Below are 23,610 nucleotides of genomic sequence, written 5' to 3'. Positions count from 1 at the left end.
TTTATATCACGTAAGTTTTTAAATTGAGAAGAAAGGTCAGTAACCAGCAGTTATATTCAGAGACAGAACTCCATTCCTCTTTGTTTTTGTTTCTTTATTCAGCAAGTACTGATGAAACGTGCTTTTTACCAGGTATTATGCTCCACATTGGAATATAATGGTGATCAAGGAGATTGTAGATTCTGGCAGGGAAAACTGACCTCAAACATGGTGACCCAACATAGTGAGACCCTGTCTCTACTAGAATAATTTAAAAAATCACCTGAGTGTGGTGGCATGTGTCTGTAGTCCCAAATGCTTAGGAGGCTGAGGTGGGAGGATTGCTTGAGCCTGGGAAATGAAGGCTGCAGTGAGCTCTGATCATGCCACTGCACTCCAGCCTGGGTGACAGAGTGACACTCTGTCTCTAAAAACAAACGAAAGAAAAATCACAACAAGGAATAGCAAATAATGAGGGCATCTGATTTAATCCTAGGAATCAGTAAAAGACTTGTGGGGAAGTAACATTTAAGCTGAAACTTAAGGAAGATAGAGATGAGAAAGAAGGCAGGCTGATTGGGTTAGAAAAAATGTGTGCAGGCCAGAAAAAATGATGATTCTTAGATGACTCAGTTCACCTAAGAGAGAGTAGGAAGAGATGGAGCTGGATGAGATTGAGATTGGAATGGAATGCTCGAAAGCATCAATGAGGAGCCGAATTCAGGAGTTGAGGATTTGTCAGAATGGCAGTGAGAAGTCATCAGAGGCTTTTAAGCAGGGAAGTTAAAGGTTTAGATTTACACTTTGTGTAATATCATTTCAGTTGCAAGTTGGAGAGTGGATTAGAAGAGTATAAGAATGGGGACAAAGGTACTAAGTTAGGGTGAAGTCTCTGCTAAAAAGGGTAACTAGGGTGGCAGTAGGGAAAGAAGAAAGCAAATGGGTTATGAGGGTTGAAGGTAGAGTCTATGATGGTTGCCAAGTACTTGCATAGGCAGCTATGCTGATCCTGTGCCCTTCCTTGAGAAGGGGAAAAGGGAAAAAGATAATAAGAGGTTTGGAGGGTGGTGGAAAATGAACTCCATATGACATGACTGACATTAGTGGAAGCACTCTTGAAATAAATAGAGTGTAGGTGACCAGTTGGCAGGTCTGGGTAAAGATTCAATGGTTGTCAGCATTTCTGTGGTAATTGAAGTCACAGGAAAAGATGATGATGTCCAGGGAGAGTATGCATTGGGAAGAGTAGAGAGCCTAGGACTGAGTCCAAGGAGCACCGGTGTTTAATGGATGAGTGATGGAAGAGAAAGAGACTGAGAAGGATTCTTCAGCAAGGTAGGAAGAAAACCAAGAGAATAATTGAAGGGCAGAGGGTACTTAGAGAAGAAGTTGGGGGGATGGTTTAGCCTTCCCTATTTTCCCTACCCTTCGGCCCAGGCTTTTTGCCAAACATTCAGAAACTAAAAAATTTCTTAAAAGTGAATGATTTTACTTTGCTCTACTTCATTGTGTACATTTAATTGTATCTCAAGCACTATGCTAGCTGCTAGGGATTTGAGGATGAGTATCTTTGTTTCAGGAAGTGGTATGGAAGAGGGATAGTTGGGGAATAATTTTTTGGCCATGTTTCCATGCAATCTGGGTAGACAAATCAGGGACTAATAAAACATTTTCTTCTCTTCAGAACAAACAGTCCCAATTAGAAGCCATCTCATGGAATTAGGTCTAACAGCAGCAAAATTTGCTAGAAAACGAGGAAATGTGTCCCTTGCAACGAGACTGCTGGCACAGTGCAGTGAAGTTCAGCTGGGAAAGACCACCACTGCACAGGATTTAGTCCAACATTTTAAAAAACTGTCAACTCAAGGTCAGGTGGATGAAAAATGGGGGCCTGAACTTGACATTGAAAAAACCAAATTGCTATATACAGCAGGTTAGTAAAATGAATTATGGTTAATACATGAGTAAAATAAAAATATGTATATTAATGTTACTGTGTATGTGGGGTATAAGGTAGTAATAGGAAAGATGATCATTTCCAGCTGTTGCAGAATATTTGCATCCTGAATAATAAGTTACTTGTTACTGACTTACCTTTATAATTCAGTGTTTTTAAAAGAATTTTGTTGCAATGTATTAAAGTAAGAAATGTTTTCAGAGGTCACTGATCACTGAATTTACATGTTTTTTTAACTTTCCTATTTTGGGCCAGGTGCTCGTGCCTATAATCCCAGCACTTTAAGAGGCCAAGGTGGGAGGATTGCTTGAGCCTAGGAGTTTGAAACCAGCCTGGGCAACAGAGCTAAACCTCAGCTATACTTAAATTCAAAGAACTTAGCAGGGTTTGGTGGCACATGCCTGTAGTCCAGCTACTTGAGGGGCAGAGGTAGGAGAATTGCTTGAGCCTGGAAGTTGAAGTTGCAGTGAACCCTGATTGTGCTACTGTGTATTCCAGCCTGGGTGAACAGAGTGAAACCCTGTCTCAAAAAAAAGAAAAAAAAAAAAAGTTTAGCATTTTGGCTGGGCATGGTGGCTCATGCCCTTAATCTCAGCACTTTGGGAGGCTAAGACAGTAGGACTGCTTGAGCCCAGGAGTTTGAAACCATCCTGGGGCAACATGGTGAGGTCCTGTATCTATTTTATTTTTTTTTAAGTTGATTATTTTACACTGAAATAATGTTAGTCATTTGCTTTTTTGTTTGTTTCCTAACCCAAGTGCCTCCCTCCATCATTTGCTTTTAAAGATTCTAAGTTCTGACTTTATGGTTTTCTGTAGGCCAGTCAACACATGCAATGGAAATGTTGAGTTCTTGTGCCATATCTTTCTGTAAGTCTGCGAAAGCTGAATATGCAGTTGCTAAGTCAATTCTGACACTGGCTAAATGGATCCAGGCAGAATGGAAAGAAATTTCAGGACAGCTGAAACAGGTTTACAGAGCTCAGCATCAACAGAACTTCACAGGTCTCTCTACTTTGTCTAAAAACATACTCACGTTAATAGAACTGCCATCTGTTAATACAATGGAAGAAGAGTATCCTCGGATTGAGAGCGAATCTACAGGTAGAGTTTCTTTATTAGCTTTAAAATATTTTAGAAGTTTTATTTTTTCTATTTTAAAGTTTATAATGTTATGCAGGCTATAATTTTCCAGACAAAGTATATCTATGGAATTTGAGTTTATTTTATTGTCAGGAAATAACTAAAACATATTAAGGATTGAATGCCATTTTTGAAGTCGCTGAACTCTGCTTCCTAGGCAATTTGCTTCTATGGACTTAGATGTTTTTGCTGGCAATAAGATCCTACCCCTCACATCTAAAATTTCACCTCACAATAGAAGGAGTAGCAAAGATTTAAAATAGTTACCTGTGTTCCTGTGGATTGGTGGAACACAGAACCTATAGAAAGATTTGTATTTCCCATTCGGACATAAGCTAGTAACCGAAAGATATCTTACAGATAGGGTAGTTGATTCTTTCAATGTTTGAGTGCCTGTTGTGGAAGGCACCATTCCCCTGTTTTTAAAATTTGAGAGAAAATCTGGGAGATGATTTTATTTGCTGAAACATGAGACTATGCCTTAATTTTGTTGTTCTGAAGCCTAAGAGTTTAATTACTTAGATTGGTGTTAATAATTTCGATAGATAGGGTCTTGATATTCATAAAGGATATGTCTTGTGATCTTTGCAAATGCACTATATTTGACAGTTTCTTCACCTCTAACAAGGGAATGAAGATGTTTGCCTCATGAGTCTGTATGAATGAAATGGTGTACTCATCACCTGTTATTTTTGTCAGAATGATTAAAGTCAATCTGATCATGAGGAAATAGCCAATCAGATTCATAATGCAAGACTTTCTACAGTACAGCTTAAACCTGACTGTTGACAATGTTCAGTATCATGAAAGACATTGATGTCTTCCACAGGGGATAATCTAAGCTTACTTGGGAAAGTAATGAATTCATTTCAACATACCAACCTTTAAGAGCATAATTCATATTTGTGCTTTATTCAAGTTATGTACAGTAATATTATGGAACTTTTTATTGCTTGCAGATAAAAACCTAAAATGCTAATGGGAATGTCATTAGGAATTTGTGAATGTAACATTGTTGAGTTCTTTTATTATTTTTTGTCCATTATGGCAGTGCATATTGGAGTTGGAGAACCTGACTTCATTTTGGGACAGTTGTATCACCTGTCTTCAGTACAGGCACCTGAAGTAGCCAAATCTTGGGCAGCATTGGCCAGCTGGGCTTATAGGTGGGGCAGAAAGGTGGTTGACAATGCCAGGTATGTTTAAATGTGTAGTTTATTTATGCATTGGAAAAATAAATATTTAAATGTCTGCTGATATGGTAAAGTTTTGGTAGCTAAAATACTGATAACTTGTTTATCTTTATAGTCAGGGAGAAGGTGTTCGCCTGCTGCCTAGAGAAAAATCTGAAGTTCAAAATCTGCTTCCAGACACTATAACTGAGGAAGAGAAAGAGAGAATATATGGTATTCTTGGACAGGCTGTATGTCGGCCGGCAGGGATTCAGGCAAGGAAAACGTGTTGCTTGGGGCAAGATTGCTACTCCAAATCACTGATTGTGAAAAAATTGACCATATATATTTGATTAAATATTAAATGGGGCTTAGCAGTTATTGTTGTAAATTAAAACTTTACGTTTTAAGATGAGTTATATTTGTCTAAGAAGAATTTATTTCTTTTGAGAAATCAAGGCATTTCATTAGATTCCTGTTAAAAATAGGTGAAGTTGGCTGGGCACTGTAATTCCAGCACTTTGGCAGGCCAAGGTGGGTGAATCACTTGAGGTCAGAAGTTCAAGATCAGCCTGGTCGACAAGGTAAAACCCCATCTCTACCAAAAGTACAGAAATCGACAGGCTACGGTGGTGCACGCCTATAATCCCAGCTACTAGGGAAGCTTAGGCAGGAGAACCACTTGAAGGTTACAGTGAGCCGAGATCACACCACTGCATTCCAGCCTGGGTGATAGAGTGAGACTGTCTCAAAAGAAAAAAAAATTAATAAGAGAATTTCATTTTATGTAAATTAAATTTCTCTTTTAATTGCTCTTATCAGAAATTTTAAGTTCTTAAGCCACCCTTGGTTGTGAGGCTTTTTTTGTTTTCTTTTGTTTTGTTTTGTTTTTGAGAGACAGAGTTTCGCTCTTGTTGCCAGGCTGGAGTGCAATGGCACAATCTCGGTTCATTGCCACTTCTACCTCACAGGTTCAAGCGATTTTCCTGCCTCAGCCTCCCAAGTAGCTGAGATTACAGGTAGACACCATCACACCTGGCTAATTTTTTTGTGTTTGTAGTAGAGACAAGGTTTGACAGTGTTGACCAGGCTGGTCTCGAACTGCTGACCTCAGGTGATCCTCCTGTCTCAGCCTCCTAAAGTACTGGGATTATAAGTGTTAGCCACTGTGCCTGGCTGGTTTGTGAGCTTTTAAATTATGCCAGCGCATGAAACTTACTCCCAGATATTCCGAATGAAGGGTGTGTGTGTTTGTGTGTGTGTGTATTGTGTATATTTAAACGTACTGGGCGATTCTAATGTGTAGTCATAGTTGATAACAATGGACTAGGTCTGCACGGTTAATACTGTCTCCCCTCAGAGTTCTGTCAATTCTAGAATGCCGAAGCAATATGTCATTTGGTTGCAGTCCTCACAAGCATGGATTTTATTTGCCAGGCTAAGCTACATTGATCAGTTCTTTCTGTAAACAGCAGCATATCTAAGTCTCTGACTAAGCTGGTGTCCAATACATGCACAGTACTGTAAAGAGAATGAGGTTTACTGTTCTGTCTACATTCAGCCTCAAACTTTGAGCAGATTGTGCTTAATTTTTTGCAAGCATAGGCTGGGCATGGTGGCTCACACCTGTAATCCCAGCACTTTGGGGCGCCAAGGTGGGTGGATCACCTTAGGTTAGGAGTTTGAGACCAGCCTGGCCAACAAAAAGTCAGCCGGGAATGATAGCGGGCACCTATAATCCCAGCTACTCAGGAAGCTGAGGCATAAGAATTGCTTGAACCCAGGAGGCAGAGTTGCGGTGAGCCGAGATCGTGTCATTGTACTCCAGCCTTGATAATTCTGTCTCAAGGAAAAGAAAAAAAATTCTGCAGGCAGAATACTGTATTGTAATTTGGAAGCATTTAAGGAACAAAAAAACGCCAGAAAAGTCTAATCTTTGCTAAAAGCTTATATTCTTCATTGTCTTCATATTAGTAAATACATCATAAAGAGAAGCATACTGGTATTAACTTAGTGTGTATAACACTAAATGTGGGATAATTTTGTCATATATGAGAAGAATGTTTTTATGATAGTCAAATTACATACTTTTTCCCTTTTCAGTTTGTATTTAAAATAGCATTTTGTGCACAATTCCTCTTCAGGATGAAGATATAACGCTCCAGATAACAGAGAGTGAAGATAATGAAGAAGATGACATGGTTGATGTTATCTGGCGTCAGTTAATATCAAGCTGCCCATGGCTTTCAGAACTGGATGAAAGTGCAACTGAAGGAGTTATTAAAGTGTGGAGGAAAGTTGTAGATAGAATATTCAGCCTCTACAAACTCTCGTGCAGTGCATACTTTACTTTCCTTAAACTCAACGCTGGTCAAGTATGTAGCACAGTGTTCTAAGAAAATTCATTTGGAACCTTATTAAACAAAAGTAGTGTTCTGAATTATTTTCTTATTTATTCCCCTCATCTTTCACCCTTAGATTCCTTTAGATGAGGATGACCCTCGGCTGCATTTAAGTCACAGAGCAGAACAGAGCACTGATGACGTGATTGTGATGGCCACATTGCGCCTGCTGCGGTTGCTCGTGAAGCACGCTGGCGAGCTTCGGCAGTACCTGGAGCATGGCTTGGAGACAACACCCACTGCGCCATGGAGAGGTGAGACCTGCATAATATGTTTCAGGAAAAATTGTTTCTCAGTAGGATATATAAGATATTAAAAAGTGTTTTTCTTACGTTTATTATTTGAATGTGTGAAAGAACAGCCAGATTAGTCCTAGGACACTCTGTACTGCTTGTTAACCACTAGGACTTTTCTTCCCACCTTTACAGAAATGGGAAGCTGAAAGACACAGGAGCTTTTCATATACAAAATGAATTTTGGAGAGGGTGGTGAAAATTTTTCAAAAGGTTTTATATATCCTCTTTATATAAAAATTGTCTGTCTCTGCCTTGTTTGTAGGCATTCACAAAAGATATTTCTCCACATTTTTGAGTTGCCCTGGACTTTGATTATAGTGCTGTACCTAAACCAACCTTAACCAGATTTGCAAATCAAGAATTACTGTGTATGGTTCTTTATTATCATAGGGAGAAATTTGAACTCTTAAAATTTGTACTAATGCTGACACACATCAGGTTTTATCTGTTCAATCTACAATGCTCATAGTTTCTTCTTATATTTAAATAACTTTGTCTTTCTCTCCTTATCCTGAAGGAATTATTCCACAACTTTTCTCACGCTTAAACCACCCTGAAGTTTATGTGCGCCAAAGCATTTGTAACCTTCTCTGTCGCGTGGCTCAAGATTCCCCACATCTCATATTGTATCCTGCAATAGTGGGTACCATATCACTTAGTAGTGAATCCCAGGCTTCAGGTACAGAATATTCAAGTATTGCTACTTTAAGTATAAATTATTGTGCCAATAATGTTTGTTAGGTCAAATTTTTTAAGCTTTATGTTCCAGAGTTGTTAGAGTTTGTCGGTTTTTTAGTAGTAATAATTAGCATTTGTTGAGGGAGTAATTACTGTGGATTTGGCACCAGGACATGTGCTTTGCACATTATCTGTAGTCTTGACAGTAATCCACCTAGACGTGGAGAAATGGAGTAACTCTGCCAGGTTCACTGAGCTGTAACTGGTAGAAGAGTATTATACCAAGTTTTGACCAGGCGAGGTGGCTCACACCTATAATCCCAGCACTTTGGGATGCTAAGGCAGGTGGATCACTTGAAGTCAGGAGTTTGTGACCAGCCTGGCCAACATGGTGAAACCTCATTTCTACTAAAAAATACAAAGAATTAGCCGAATGTGGTAGTGCACACCTGTAGTCCCAGCTGTTCAGGAGACTGAGGCACAAGGATTGCTTGAACCTGGGAGACAGGTTGCAGTGAGCCAAGATTGTGCCACTGTACTCCAACCTGGGATATAGAGCGAGACCCTGTTTCCAAAAAAAAAAAGGAAGGATTATACCAAGTTTTGAACTCCACCTTGAAGAATGTTGTTAGACACTTGTTATCTTTCTCCCATATATATATCTTTCATTAGCTTATGTTAATAAGTATGAAAGCTCAACTTATAAAAAGACAGAATATCCACAGTCTTTAATCAGTGTAATGCATGGAAGACAAATTAGTTGAATGAGTGCTCTTGAGTCAAATAGATCTATATCAGTGTTTTCCCTAACTCAGCATATGCACATGAAAGAAATGTTCAAAGTATTCCTTGTCCTCCTATTTCATTATAGGAAATAAATTTTCCTCTGCAATTCCAACTTTACTTGGCAATATTCAAGGAGAAGAATTGTTGGTTTCTGAATGTGAGGGAGGAAGTCCTCCTGCATCTCAGGATAGCACTAAGGATGAAGCTAAAAGTGGATTAAATGAAGACCAAGCCATGATGCAGGATTGCTACAGCAAAATTGTAGATAAGCTGTCCTCTGCAAACCCAACCATGGTGTTACAGGTACAAACAAAGTCGCATGTTGTAGAAGAATTTTTTATAGAATAATCAAAATGGCTTTTGCCAATCTGTATTGACAATCATTAGTCAGCATTCTCTGACTGTATAATGAACACAAATTGCACACACTTAACTTACGAAGTCCAGTGTTTGAAGAGCTGTGCTTTGCGTAGACTTATAGATGAGCTGTTTGGGTGTGCTGTGTATGCAGGTTCAGATGCTCGTGGCTGAACTGCGCAGGGTCACTGTGCTCTGGGATGAGCTCTGGCTAGGAGTTTTGCTGCAACAACACATGTACGTCCTGAGACGAATTCAGCAGCTCGAAGATGAGGTGAAGAGAGTCCAGAACAACAACACCTTACGCAAGTATGTTTCCATACACTCATCCTGAGATGGTGAAGCTGCCTCTTTTTTTTTTTAACGTATCAAATATAAATAACATAAAATTTACTATTTTAATCATTTTTAAGTATACAATTCAGTGGCATTAAATACGTTCACTATATTGTACAGTCATCACCATGGTCCATTTCCAGAACTTATTCATTATTTTAAACAGAAGAAGCTCTGGACTCATGAAAGATTATCTCTTCATTTCTCCCTTACCTAAGTTCCTAGTCACCTCTATTCTACTTGCCATCTCTATGAATTTGCCTATTTTAGCTACCTCATAGAAGTAGAATCATACTGTATCCATCCTTTTGTGTCTGGCTTTTTATACTTAGAATAATGGCCTCAAGGTTCATTGTGTTGTAGCATGTGATAGAATTTCATTTTTTTCATGGCTGAATAACATTGTATAGTTACACCACATTTTGTTCATCCTTTTTTAGACAGCTAAGTTGCTTCTACATTTTAGCTGTGAACGATGCTGCTGTAAACATTCGTGTACAAGTATCTGTTTGAGTCCCAGTTTTGTATAATTTTATGTGAATTTTGTTTATGTTTTGTGGATGATCCAGTGGATTTGCTGGATGATATGGCAATTCTATGTCTAACTTACTGAGGAACTGACAAACTTTTCCACAGTTGCTGCACCATTTTACAATCCTAGCCATGCATGAGGGTTCCAGTTTTTCCTAATCTTGCAAATACTTCTTTTTTCTTTCTTTCTTTCTTTCTTTTTTTTTCCACTAGCTGTTGTGGTGGATGTGAAGTGGTATCTCCTTGTAGTTTTGATTTGCATTTTCCTAATGACTAGTGATGTTGAGCATCCTTTTATGTATTTTCTTGGTCATTGGTATATCTTTGGAGAAATGTCATTACAAATCCTTTGCCCATTTTTTAATTGGGGTTTTTGTTTTTTTTAAATTGTTGAATTGTAGGAGTTCTCTATGTGTTCTGGATACTAACCCTTATCAGATACATGATTTGCAAATATTTGCTACCATTCTGTGGGTTGTCTTTTCATTCTCTTCATAGTATATAGTATTTTTTGATTTATAAAAAGTTTTGATTTTGATGTAGCTCAATTTACTCTGTGCTTTTGGTGCCATATCCAAGGAATCATTGCCAAATCTGGTATCATGAAACTTTTCCCATATGTTTTCTTCTAAGTGTTTTGTAGTTTAACTTTTAAGTTTAGGTCTTTGATCCATTTTGAGTTATTGCTTCATTCTTTTGTATGTGGATATCCTGTTTTCCCTGTGTCATTTAATTCATTGAATAGAGGAGCTGCCTCTTTTATGAGCTGCATTTTTTTTTTTTTTTTTGAGACGTAGTTTCGCTCTTGATACCCAGGCTGGAGTGCAATGGCGCGATCTCGGCTCACTGCAACCTCCGCCTCCTGGGTTCAGGCAATTCTCCTGCCTCAGCCTCCTGAGTAGCTGGGATTACAGACACGCGCCACCGTACCCAGCTAATTTTTTGTATTAGTAGAGACGGGGTTTCACCATGTTGACCAGGATGGTCTCGATCTCTTGACCTCGTGATCCACCCGCCTCGGCCTCCCAAAGTGCTGGGATTACAGGCTTGAGCCACCGCGCCCGGCCAACCATTTTTTTTTTAAAACAATTTTTGGTTGGTCTTGGTGGCTCATGCCTGTATCCCAGCACTTTCGGAGGCCGAGGCAGGCAGATCACAAAGTCGGGAGATCAAGACCATCCTGGCCAACATAGTGAAACCCCATCTCTACTAAAATACAAAAACTTAGCCAGGCCTGGTGGTGTGTGCCTGTAGTCCCAGCTACTCAGGAGGCTGAGGCAGGGGAATCGTCTGAACCCGGGAGGCGGAGGTTGTAGTGAGCCGAAATCACACCACTGCACTCCAGTCTGGCAACAGAGCAAGACTCTGTTTCAAAAAAAAAAAAAAAAAAAAATCTTTATTAGTAATTTACTTTGTGAACATGTTATTGCTTTATTTAGACTTATTTCTTGATGCTGTTTAAGAGTTGATGTATTTAAATTGTTCCATGTTTGTGTAAAACTTTAATGTACAGTAAGTTTTTCAATAAAAATTTCTTCTTGGTCAGAGAAGAGAAAATTGCAATCATGCGGGAGAAGCACACAGCTTTGATGAAGCCCATTGTATTTGCTTTGGAGCACGTGAGGAGTATCACAGCGGCTCCTGCAGAAACCCCTCATGAAAAATGGTTTCAGGATAACTATGGTGATGCCATTGAAAATGCCCTGGAAAAATTGAAGACCCCATCCAACCCTGCAAAGCCTGGGAGCAGCTGGATTCCATTTAAAGAGGTACAGAATAATCCCAGGCGTGCTACTGAAATGGCACAGTTCCCATGAGATAATAAAATTTAAATAAGTGGACTCCTTACTTGGAACGTAAGAGATTTTATAAACCCATAGAAGGCAGCCTGTGGCCAGTTGCTTATAAGGAATATATTAAAGTGTTTTTGTTTAAGAATTTGGAAATCAGTGGGCAAAGGTGCCTAATCTTTCATGTATGGAAGGTTCACACCGGTGAACAACACATGAAGAAATTAGCCAAGGGAAGGGGCTGTGACCCTGAGCTAAATATTGGTTGCCTGCTTTATTCACCTCATAAAAGATAAGAAGTTTAATCTTGTGTCTATGTAGTTTTTCATGAGGAGAGCATTCAGTATTTCTAACAGATAAAATATCACCTATAACAACATAAATTTTTACAAGTAGTCGTTCTGGAATCAATTCTGCATATGCTGTGTGGGGTGATTAGTGTATTCACATATTTGAGAATCCTTACCTTTTATATTTTGGTTTTTCTTAATTCTATATTCTCTTTGGTCTTCATCTTTTCTAGCAAATAACACCATTAGTTGGGGGAGCTTATTACTTTGTAGCTCTAGCTTTTCCTTCTCCCTCCCTCCTTTCTCTGTCTCTTACCTTTATTGCTCCTAGCTGATTTCTTACTGAACTTGAGCAATGAGAAAGCTACTAAAAGATACATGTAGAAACAAAAAGTGCAGCCAACTTTAGTAAATGCAAAGTGCTAAATTCAGAGCAAATAGCTAGAAGTACAAGAAAGAAAACTAACATGAAGGATGAAGTTTATTATGTGGTCTTGCCAAAATTCGAGTTTCATTATGTGTGTGTGTGTGTATGGGAGGGGAGGAGGGGTTTGTTTGTTTGTTTTTAATTGCATTTTAGGTTTTGGGGTACATGTGAAGAACATGCAAGATTGTTGCATAGGTACACATATGACAGTGTGATGTACTGCCTTCCTCCCCATCACCTATATCTGGCATTTCAGACTGAATCTTGCTCTATCACCTAAGCTGGAGTGCAGTAGCAGGATCTTGGCTTACTGCAACCTCTGCCTCCCGGGTTCAAGGGATTCTTCTGCCTCAGCCTCCCGTGTAGCTGAGATTACAGGCACGCGCCACCACGCCTGCTAATTTTTGTATGTTTAGTAGAGATAGGGCTTCACCATGTTGGCCAGGCTAGTCTCCAACTCTTGGCCTCAAGTGATCTGCCCACCTCCGCCTCCCAAATTGCTGGGATTACAGGCTTGAGCTACCACACCTGGCCTGAGTTTCCTTGTGTTCTAAGACCGGTTTCTTGTTTCTTTATTTCCATTTCAGTAAATACGTTAGAAAAGAGGATATAGGAGGAATGAATACTTTGTGAATTGTGTGTGTGTGTGTGTGTGTGTGTGTGTGTGTGGCTGAACAATGATCTGTTATGTGAAAATACCACAGTTTATTTATTCTTTTGTCACTGGGCACTTGGGGTGTTTCCAATTCGTTTTTTTCTTTTTATGAACAAAGCTTGCTAAAGATCGCTTTACATTGTTTCACATGAAAGCGGAGTCCAGAATTTGTTAATTTGGGTGTATATTATTGACTTTGGTGCATGTAACAACACAACTGTACATACAGACTATTTCCTGTGATTATTAGAAAGTATCATGGGACTTTTCTGCATACCTCAAATGGTCAGACCTCTAAATGGTTACTTCTTTGTTAAAAATGTTCTTATGGCCGGGTGCAGTGGCTCATGCCTGTAATCCCAGCACTTAGGGAGGCCAAGGTGGGTCAGGAGTTCAAGAAGAGCCTGGCCAATATGGTGAAACCCCGTCTCTACTAAAAATGCAAAAAATTAGCCGGGCGTGGTGGCATGCACTAGTAGTCCCAGCTGCTCGGGAGGCTAAGGCAGGAGAATCACTTGAACCCAGATCGTGCCACTGCACTCCAGCCTGGGTGACAGAGCGAGACTCCATCTTCAGGAAAAAAAAAGTTCTTACTTGTCTTTGTCTTTTCTTCAGTTTTGTTAAGTGTCTTAGAAATCCACCAAATTTCCTCTTCTCCAGTTTGATAAGAGTATATGGAGCCTCATTTTTCTTATAATTTAATGTTAATAACTTCGTAGGTGACTTTTTAAGGGTTTGTCTACCTGACAGCCAGCCAACTGCTAGCTGTACCTATTGCAAAGAATGGATCAATTTGTTTTGGCATTGTTCATACATAGCTCAACATTGGGGAATCATTAATAATTGCTAAAAGCCCCGAATTGGGTGATCATAGCAGTGTTTTCCTTCTATCTCCTGTAATTTCATTGCTTGTTTGGACAGAGGAGAAGAAAGAGTCTTAACAAAGTGGGAATCCTGTAGTGTATGTCAGCCACCAGTGTTTACCCATCCAGGATGGCCCAGATCCCAGTACTGAGTTAAATTTTAAAATAAGAACAACAGATCGTTGTATGGATTTTAAAATTTACTTTTGTTATTTTTGAGACAGGATCTCCCTCTGTCACACAGGTTGGAGTGCAGTGGCATAACCTTGGCTTACTGCAACCTCTGCCTCCGAGGCTCATGTGATCCTCCTCTCCTGCCTCAGCTTCCCAAGTAGCTGGGACTACAGGCACAAGCCACTTTGCTGACCAATTTTGTATTCTTTGTAGAGATGGAGTTTCGCCATGTTGCCCAGGCTCATCTCAAACTCCTGAACTCAGGTGATCCGCCTGCCTTGGACTCCCAAAGTTCTGGGATTACAGGCGTGAGCTGCTGCCCCTGGCCTACGATTTACTTTTATGCCAGATTCAATGTGGAAGAAAATAAATGTTCTAGTTATGATGTAAATTTGTTTCTCCCATCTTATGTATACAGATAATGCTAAGTTTGCAACAGAGAGCACAGAAACGTGCCAGTTACATCTTGCGTCTTGAAGAAATCAGTCCGTGGTTGGCTGCCATGACTAACACTGAAATTGCTCTTCCTGGGGAAGTCTCAGCCAGAGACACTGTCACAATCCATAGTGTGGGTGGAACCATCACAATCTTACCGACTAAAACCAAGCCAAAGAAACTTCTCTTTCTTGGATCAGATGGGAAGAGCTATCCTTATCTTTTCAAAGGTAGGATTTAAGACTTCCTCCATTTTTCAGAAGAGTATTAGTCTTACTAATGCTTTGTGTGAGTGTGGGTGTGTATGGTAGGAGATTATTTCAGGTGAATTTCTGTATGTCATTATTAGCCTGCAGTGCCCTGTATCTTATGTGATTTTGAAGGGCAGTGGTTGGATGCTGTGCAGAAAGATTTTCAACCCCCACTTTGTGTATGAACGTGTACAAGCAGGACAAGTGAGGTATAGCTAATAATGCTAATATATACTGCCAGTATCTTGTCACAGAATAGAATTCTTTAATGCTCAGTATGCCTCACGGACTGTCAGTTTTTGACTCCCGTTGCTAGTTGCAATACCACAGAGGAGTGGTATTCTCCCAACCCTGTTTAATCAGCTACCTTAGCTATTTTAATTTTGTCTTCATAGGACTGGAGGATTTACATCTGGATGAGAGAATAATGCAGTTCCTATCTATTGTGAATACCATGTTTGCTACAATTAATCGCCAAGAAACACCCCGGTTCCATGCTCGACATTATTCTGTAACACCACTGGGAACAAGATCAGGACTAATCCAGTGGGTGGATGGAGCCACACCCTTATTTGGTCTTTACAAACGATGGCAACAACGGGAAGCTGCCTTACAAGCACAAAAGGTTGATTAAATTATCAACACAGTATATTAGTCTGTACTCTTGTTATTATGTGAAATAATTCTAAGCTTACTAGACCATTTTTGCATGTTTATAAGCATTAAAGAAGGAAAAGACTTGAGGTCTTTAGAGCAGTGTTTTTTAGGTACTTTTTTTTTTTTTTTTTTTTTGGAGACACAGTCTTGCTCTTTCGCCCTGGCTGGAGTGCAGTGGTGTGATCTTGGGTCACTGCAAACTCTGCTTTGCAGGTTTAAGCGATTCTCCTGCCACAGCCTCCTGAGTAACTGGGACTCTGAGGGGTGGACAACCACACCTGGCTAATTTTTATATTTTTGGTAGAGATGGGATTTTGCTACATTGCCCAGGATGGTTTTGAACTCCTGGCCTTAAGTGATCCACTCTTCTTGGCTTCCCAGAATGCTGGAATTACAGGCATGAGCCACCGGGCCTGGCTTTGGGATGCCTTTTATAAAATAAAGTTTTTTGCTTTTTTTGTTTTTTAAAGGGAGAAGGTCTCACTCTGTTGTCCAGGCTAGAGTGCATCATAGCTCATTGTAGCCTTGAACTCCTGTGCTCAAGCGTTCCTCCCACCTCAACCTCCTAAAGTGCTGGGATTATGGGCATGAGCCACCACCACACCCAGCCAAAAATAGTTTTAAGAGGCAAGAATGATGGCATTGGGTTTATCAAGACAAATTGGAAAGGGGCAACGTGTGGTTTTTCATCACTCAGTAACTCCTGATACTTTACATCTTAATATTTTTATTGGGTTTACCATTGTTTTACATTAAATTTGTAAATAATAGCTTTAAAACCCAGGTTATTTTATATATGTAAATAAGAAGCAACTTTAAATTTGGAGTTAATCACCATGGCATCCTATTTTGTACCTGTGAATTTTATGCTTTGATTTAGACTAGGAGTTTAATTTAGGATATGTTTTAACCATGTGTCTGAGTGCTTAATATATGCCAGGAACAGCACTAAGCTCTTAGGATATTAAGATAAATTTTATACAGTCTTAGCTTTAGGATCTCACATGTAGCTAAAGAAAATGCTTCTGATTAGGGTAAGTAGGGGAAAAAAGTGAGAGTATGAAAGGAGTCAAGTTTTAAACCTAGGCCCAGGAGACTATGGAACTGTTATTGAAGGATAATTTCAAAATAATAATTAGAGAAGGGCTATCTAAATTCTCATGTAATGTGTTTTTGAATTTCTATTGTTAATTTTATGTTAATGATTAAGTCATGTGTGAAGAGTGAAGTATGTGCATAAATTATGAATTATAATTTTAAAACTGAATTCTGTATTATAAAGAAGAAAGTAACTTGAGTGTTTAGTTTTGAATTAAACCTCAAGAAAATTGAACAGTAGACCAGTTTTTCAATAAAGTGAATGGGCCTAATTAAAAGAAAGGTATAGATTATAAGAACCATAGGCTGGAAGAATTAGCTATTTTGTATTAATATATGATATTTAGCTGGGTAACTAGTGAATGCTACTGAAAAATCATTTTTAAAAATTCTGCCTTACATAAAAAAGGTACTCTTTTTCCTTATATAAAATTGATATTTTCTTTAAAACAAAATTTTTTTTTCTTAAGGCCCAAGATTCCTACCAAACTCCTCAGAATCCTGGAATTGTACCCCGTCCCAGTGAACTTTATTACAGTAAAATTGGCCCTGCTTTGAAAACAGTTGGGCTTAGCCTGGATGTGTCCCGTCGGGATTGGCCTCTTCATGTAATGAAGGCAGTATTAGAAGAGTTAATGGAGGCCACACCCCCAAATCTCCTTGCCAAAGAGCTCTGGTCATCTTGCACAACACCTGATGAATGGTGGAGAGTTACGCAGGTATGTGCTTTGTTTTAGACTATACTCAGTAGTAGTATTTCTTTGGCCTGCTACCCTTCTTATCTGTTTAGTTTGTCGTCTTTCCTTTCCTTCCTCTGTCCCTCAAGACTTGGTAGTTTGAGACCTATATTTGAGGCTAATATTGCAGTTATAAAGGCATGAACGTGACTGTGTCTGAGGGCAGGATGGGGAAAGAGTTATGGATGCAATGAAAAGGAGATCCTGCCATGCGCGGTGGCTCATGCCTATAATCCTAGCACTTTGGGAGGCCAAGGTGGGTGGATCACGAGGTCAAGAGATCGAGACCATCCTGGTCAACATGGTGAAACCCTGTCTCTACTAAAAATACAAAAATTAGCTGGACATGGTGGTGCGCGCCTGTAGTCCCAGCTACTCGGGAGGCTGAGGCAGGAGAATTGCTTGAACCCAGGAGGTGGAGAGTGTGGTGAGCCGAGATCGCACCATTGCACTCCAGCCTGGGTAATGAGTGAGACTCTGTCTCAAAAAAAAAAGGAAAAAAAGAAAAGGATATCCTAAGCAAATTAACACAGGAGCAGAAAACTGAATACCTCATGTCCTCACTTATAAGTGGAAGCTAAACATTGAGCACACATGGACACGAAGGGAACAAGAGACACTGGGGCCTATTTGAGGCTGGAGGGCAGGAGGAGGGTGAGGATGGAAAAAATACCTGTTCATTGCCTGGGTGACAGAATAATGTGTGCAGCAAACCCCAGTGACATACACATGTCCGTCTAAGCCTAAAATAAAAGTTGGAAGGGAAAAAATATTTTTAAATAAAATCAATATTTAAATTTAAAAGAAGAAGGAGACCAGGTGTGGTGGCTTGTGCCTGTAATCCCAGCACTTTGGGAGGCTAAGGTGGGTGGATCACCTGAGGTCAGGAGTTCGAGACCAGCCTGCCCAACATGGTGAAACCCTGTCTCTACTGGGAAAAAAAAAAATTAGCCAGGTGTGGTGGCAGGCCCCTGTCATCTCCCAGCTGCTCGGGAGGCTGAGGCAGGAGAATCACTTGAACCTGGAAGGCGGAGGTTGCAGTGAGCTGAGATCACATCACTGCACTCCAGCAAGGAAAGGAGAATAAAAAATTTAGAAAGTGACAAACAGGAAGGATGAAGAAAAAGTCTCTCTCTCTTTTTTTAAAATCCATCATCCTGATAGCGAATTAACTAGGACCAATCAGGTGTACAGTGTTGTATTGCTGCATGACTACATGCAGCAACCTTGAGGAATGCTTTTTATTTGTTGATTTATTTTTAAAAAAGGGAGTAGGTTTTTGGTGCTTTGTAAATTTTCTGTTTGTCCATGTTCGAGGGGAATTTCCTAATGGTGTTTCACTTACTGCCCCCATTTCCTTTCCTGTAGTCTTATGCAAGATCTACTGCAGTCATGTCTATGGTTGGATACATAATTGGCCTTGGAGACAGACATCTGGATAATGTTCTCATAGACATGACAACTGGAGAAGTTGTTCACATAGATTACAATGTTTGCTTTGAAAAAGGTAAAATAAAAGTGTACTTTACATTTGTGAGGGTCAAATGTTTTTTGGTGAAAGGGCAAAAATATAATGATTTGTCTTTTCAAGGTAAAAGCCTTAGAGTTCCTGAGAAAGTACCTTTTCGAATGACACAAAACATTGAAACAGCACTGGGTGTAACTGGAGTAGAAGGTGTATTTAGGCTTTCATGTGAGCAGGTATGCTGTTTTCTCTTCTACCTTTTAGTGTACTTGTTAAATGAACAAAACCTGTGGAATGAAAAACACTTCAGTGATGAAACTTGTGGCAGACCTTACTTTTAAAACTCTCCTCAAAACAGGTTTTACACATTATGCGGCGTGGCAGAGAGACCCTGCTGACGCTGCTGGAGGCCTTTGTGTACGACCCCCTGGTGGACTGGACTGCAGGAGGCGAGGCTGGGTTTGCTGGTGCTGTTTATGGTGGAGGCGGCCAGCAGGCCGAGAGCAAGCAGAGCAAGAGAGAGATGGAGCGAGAGATCACCCGAAGCCTGTTTTCTTCTAGGGTAGCCGAGATTAAGGTGAAGTCAGGGATGGAATAAGTCATTGTCTTCTTTTTGTTAATAGAGTAAACATGCTCATCAAAATGTTGAGTCAAATTGTTTCTCTAATTTTTCTGGGCAAGACTAATATATAATATTGAAATGGCAGTTGAATATGGGAATTCGATGTCATCTTTTTATTAGGCAGTTTTCCCACTGGAACACACATACAGTTACCTTCCACACTCCTAGGAGGTGGGTTCATGATTTGAAAAAATATATTTCTTAATTATTGAAATGTGTTTACCAGTGATGACAGTAAGTGTTCTTTAATTGGATAGCTTTGTTACCCCATCTGGTAGCCAGGGATGCCAATCTTGTTCTGGGTGACATTGGCAACTATTAAATTAATACATGGTATTACAGGATTGAGCCTATCAGTTTCTGCCTATGTAAACTTGAATGCATTAGTTATCTTTGTACAGTGGAGGTGACACATCACCCCTTTGGGGTTTTGTAGAGATCTAAGTAGGATGTGCAAAATGTTCTTCTGACACTGTCATGTCTCACAGTTGGCCCTGTAAGAATCTTTCTAATCATAATATCTTTTTACAGGTGAACTGGTTTAAGAATAGAGATGAGATGTTGGTTGTGCTTCCCAAGCTGGACAGTAGCTTAGATGAATACCTAAGCTTGCAAGAGCAACTGACAGATGTGGAAAAACTGCAGGGCAAGCTACTGGAGGAAATAGAGTTTCTAGAAGGAGCTGAAGGGGTGGATCATCCTTCTCATACTCTGCAACACAGGTTTAAAACAGTGTTGAATTCTTACTTTGAAATACGTGCCATTAAGTAGAATTTTCATATTTGTGTAAAAATCAATATGGATTAGAATTATAACAGCTCACATAAATGATAAAAGCTGTCTTAGTGACTGCAACTTCAAAGTTAGTAAACAAAAATTCACTGAAATATTCTGCTTTTATTATATTTAAATTAAATGTTTGGATGACTAATTATGGGAGACAGGTGGGTGTTGTGGTTAGAACACAAAACTTGGAATCAGAAAATCTGGGTTTTGGTTTTCTTATTACGGTTACTGTATCTGAGTCCTTATTCGTTTGTACAATGGCAGCTACTTCATCTACCTCACTGAGTTAAGTATCAAATAGGATGATGAACTGAAAGAACCTTATACACAGCAGGTGCTCGGTAAAGGGTAGTTGAATATGAGAGTGTCAAGCATTGCATGAGGCTTTCAGATTACAAAGATCTGTCAAGCATCAGTCTCTAACCTTCAAGGATCCCAAAACTTGGTAGTTTTAATTAAAATGTTGTGAGCATAGTTGAGGGAATCACAGGGTCAGGAAAAAAATAGAGAAATAAGGGCCATCTGAGCAGAGCCCTCAACACGGAAAGGAGCTTACCAGACAGTCTATGTGTGAGCACATTTGAGGTTAGGAGAGTATGGGTAAGAAAAACAGCAAGTAATCTTTTGGTTTTGTTTGTGTCCCCCTGATTAGGTATTCTGAACACACCCAACTGCAGACTCAGCAAAGAGCTGTTCAGGAAGCAATCCAGGTGAAGCTGAATGAATTTGAACAATGGATAACACATTATCAGGCTGCATTCAATAATTTAGAAGCAACACAGCTTGCAAGCTTGCTTCAAGAGATAAGCACACAAATGGACCTTGGTATGGGTTGACTTATTTTAGGTTCACATGTGAAACTATGAACTTTATAGTCTTGTGTTTTTGTGTAGGGTTCTGGTTTGTGCTGGCTTTCAATAATAGCTGACTTAACACTGTTTTACTGTGATTAATATTGTCTTTTACCAAAAGGTCCTCCAAGTTACGTGCCAGCAACAGCCTTTCTGCAGAATGCTGGCCAGGCCCACTTGATTAGCCAGTGCGAGCAGCTGGAGGGGGAGGTTGGTGCTCTCCTGCAGCAGAGGCGGTCAGTGCTCCGTGGCTGTCTGGAACAACTGCATCACTATGCAACCGTGGCTCTGCAGTATCCAAAGGCCATATTTCAGAAACATCGAATTGAACAGTGGAAGACCTGGATGGAAGAGCTCATATGTAACACCACAGTAGAGCGTTGTCAAGAACTCTATAGGAAGTAAGTTGATAGTGCTTAATTTTTTTTATTTCTTATTGGGAGTGGAAACAAAGTTGTATTCTGTTGCCTCAGCCTCCCTGGGCTTAGGTGATCCTCCCACCTCAGCTTCCCAAGTAGCTGGGACCACCATGCCCCAACAAGTTTTATATTTTTGTAGAGATGGAGTTTCACCATGTTGCCCAGGCTGATCTCAAACTCCTGAGCTCAAGTGATCCTCCTGCCTCAACCTCCCAAAGTAGTAGGATTTCAAGTATGAGCCACAGTGCCTGGCCTCAAATGTTGATTCTGTCACACTCACCAACAAGTCTTCTTAGGAAATTGCTTAAGCTCTTGAGACATTTTTATCTGTAAAATGTAAATGATGATTTCTACTCTTCACGGTGTGTATGAGGATTAAATGCAATATTCTTGTGTATGTTGGGGGTGGTTGTGTTATAAACAAGCACCTCTTTTTTATTTTTATAGATATGAAATGCAGTATGCTCCCCAGCCACCCCCAACAGTGTGTCAGTTCATCACTGCCACTGAAATGACCCTGCAGCGGTATGCAGCAGACATCAACAGCAGGCTTATTAGACAAGTGGAACGCCTGAAACAAGAAGCCGTCACTGTTCCAGTTTGTGAAGACCAGTTGAAAGAAATTGAACGTTGCATTAAAGTTTTCCTTCATGAGAATGGAGAAGAAGGATCTTTGAGTCTAGCAAGTGTCATTATTTCTGCCCTTTGTACCCTTACAAGGTGAGTTAGCAACTTCATATTGGACTATTTCCTGTGTCTTATTTTTAATCCCAAACCTAAAATGTCTTTTACTTTCCTTAGTCTTGCTCAGTGTTACAGCTGCTTACTTTCTTTTCATATTTTAATTGTCTTTGGGTTTTATTTTTTATTTTTTGAGACAAGGTCTCACTCTGTCATCCAGGCTGGAGTGCAGTGGCACGATCTCGGCTCACTGCAACCTCAGCCTCCCTAGTAGCTGGGACTACAGGTGTGTGCCACCACGCCTGGCTAATTTTTGTATTTTCTGATAGAGATGGAGTTTTGCCATGTTGGCCAGGCTGGTCTTGAACTCCTGGCCTGAAGTCATCCACCCGCCTTGGCCTACCAAAGTGCTGGGATTATAGGCATGAGCCCTCGACTGGGTCAGTTATCTTGTTTTGTGTATACATTTAACTAAGCTTCACCATACAGATATTTATCTCTTGTAGGCGTAACCTGATGATGGAAGGTGCAGCATCAAGTGCTGGAGAACAGCTGGTTGATCTGACTTCTCGGGATGGAGCCTGGTTCTTGGAGGAACTCTGCAGTATGAGTGGAAACGTCACCTGCTTGGTTCAGTTACTGAAGCAGTGCCACCTGGTGCCACAGGACTTAGACATCCCAAACCCCATGGAAGCGTCTGAGACAGTTCACTTAGCCAATGGGGTGTACACCTCACTTCAGGTGAACACTTATAATTTATCTTAATATTATAAGTTTGTTTTATATATTGAATATTGTCTTTCTCATCTCTTTAATCCAGGGAAGCAATTTGACTTCCCCCTTTGAATGTTGCTGAAGCAGTCATTTAAAAGAAAGATCATTGTGAGGTTTACAGCCATAATCTGGTTACAGTTGCTGTTTGTTTTTTTGAATTTTTATAGCAGCTTCATTTGTAATAGTCAAAAGTTGCAATCAAGTCAAATGTTCATCAACAAGTGAATGGACAAATAAAATATGGTGCATCCACATAATGGAATACTCAGCAATAAAAGTGAATGACCCCTTGAAACATACAGCAACGTGTATGACTCTCACAATAATTACGCTGAGCAAAGAAAGCTAAACATCCCTACCCCTGTAAATGGAGAATGTATAATGTGAGAAAAAGCAGATGAAGTGTTTACTTGGAGATGAGGGAGGTGGTATGGAGAAGCATGAGTAAGAGAGAGTAAAGAGAATCAGGAAGAAACTTGTAGGGTAATGGATATGCTGACTTTCTTGATTTTGGTGAGTTTCAAGATCATATGCAAGTACCAAAGTATACCAAATATGTTTTAAACATGCAGTTTATTATGTGCAAATTATACCTTGATAGAGCTTTTTTTTTTAATAGAAGCCACTTATAACCACCCCAAAAAGAGAATAACAATACTAATGTCACTATCAAAAATATGATTTCTAAAAATTAGTAATATTACATAATGTACTTTTGGGCAGTTCCTTTTGTTCTTAAGGTATGTCATTCTAGGAATGTTTAATTATATGATAACTTTTAAAAGTCATTTGAGATAGTTCCTGAAAATTTTCACATGACTATAAATAACAGAATTTAAAAAGAAAATTTTGAAAAGTAGAAATAAAAAGTTAAAAAATGGGACTGGGCGTGGTGGCTCACGCCTATACTCCCAGCACTTTGGGAGGCCGAGGTGGGTAGATCACGAGGTCAAGAGATCGAGACCATTCTGGTCAACAAGGTGAAACCCCGTCTCTAC

General features: G+C 39.8%; 1 protein-coding gene across 3 annotated transcripts in view; it reads left to right on the top strand.

Moving 5' to 3' along the window:
- The window catches only part of SMG1 (SMG1 nonsense mediated mRNA decay associated PI3K related kinase), a 113,228-nt gene that overhangs the window by 67,334 nt on the left and 22,284 nt on the right, over window positions 1-23,610 (top strand). For all 3 annotated transcript variants that reach the window (XM_064362529.1, XM_012464649.2, XM_064362530.1), the window contains 21 exons: window positions 1,664-1,912; window positions 2,756-3,040; window positions 4,131-4,275; window positions 4,388-4,526; window positions 6,396-6,626; window positions 6,730-6,907; window positions 7,467-7,628; window positions 8,499-8,716; window positions 8,925-9,079; window positions 11,184-11,406; window positions 14,255-14,501; window positions 14,918-15,147; window positions 16,748-16,996; window positions 18,383-18,521; window positions 18,606-18,715; window positions 18,838-19,056; window positions 19,633-19,823; window positions 20,540-20,712; window positions 20,860-21,139; window positions 21,605-21,877; window positions 22,345-22,579. In XM_064362529.1, coding sequence (XP_064218599.1) covers window positions 1,664-1,912; window positions 2,756-3,040; window positions 4,131-4,275; window positions 4,388-4,526; window positions 6,396-6,626; window positions 6,730-6,907; window positions 7,467-7,628; window positions 8,499-8,716; window positions 8,925-9,079; window positions 11,184-11,406; window positions 14,255-14,501; window positions 14,918-15,147; window positions 16,748-16,996; window positions 18,383-18,521; window positions 18,606-18,715; window positions 18,838-19,056; window positions 19,633-19,823; window positions 20,540-20,712; window positions 20,860-21,139; window positions 21,605-21,877; window positions 22,345-22,579 — 4,331 coding nt within the window. The remainder of the gene's footprint in view (window positions 1-1,663; window positions 1,913-2,755; window positions 3,041-4,130; window positions 4,276-4,387; window positions 4,527-6,395; window positions 6,627-6,729; window positions 6,908-7,466; window positions 7,629-8,498; window positions 8,717-8,924; window positions 9,080-11,183; window positions 11,407-14,254; window positions 14,502-14,917; window positions 15,148-16,747; window positions 16,997-18,382; window positions 18,522-18,605; window positions 18,716-18,837; window positions 19,057-19,632; window positions 19,824-20,539; window positions 20,713-20,859; window positions 21,140-21,604; window positions 21,878-22,344; window positions 22,580-23,610) is intronic.

Source organism: Aotus nancymaae, unplaced genomic scaffold (genome assembly GCF_030222135.1).
Source record: "Aotus nancymaae isolate 86718 unplaced genomic scaffold, 86718_ANA_hifiasm-v0.15.2.pri h1tg000049l, whole genome shotgun sequence".
NCBI classification, from domain to species: Eukaryota; Metazoa; Chordata; class Mammalia; order Primates; family Aotidae; genus Aotus; species Aotus nancymaae.
Note: the sequence above shows the minus strand (reverse complement) of the source record. Positions and strands in the feature narration are given on the sequence as shown.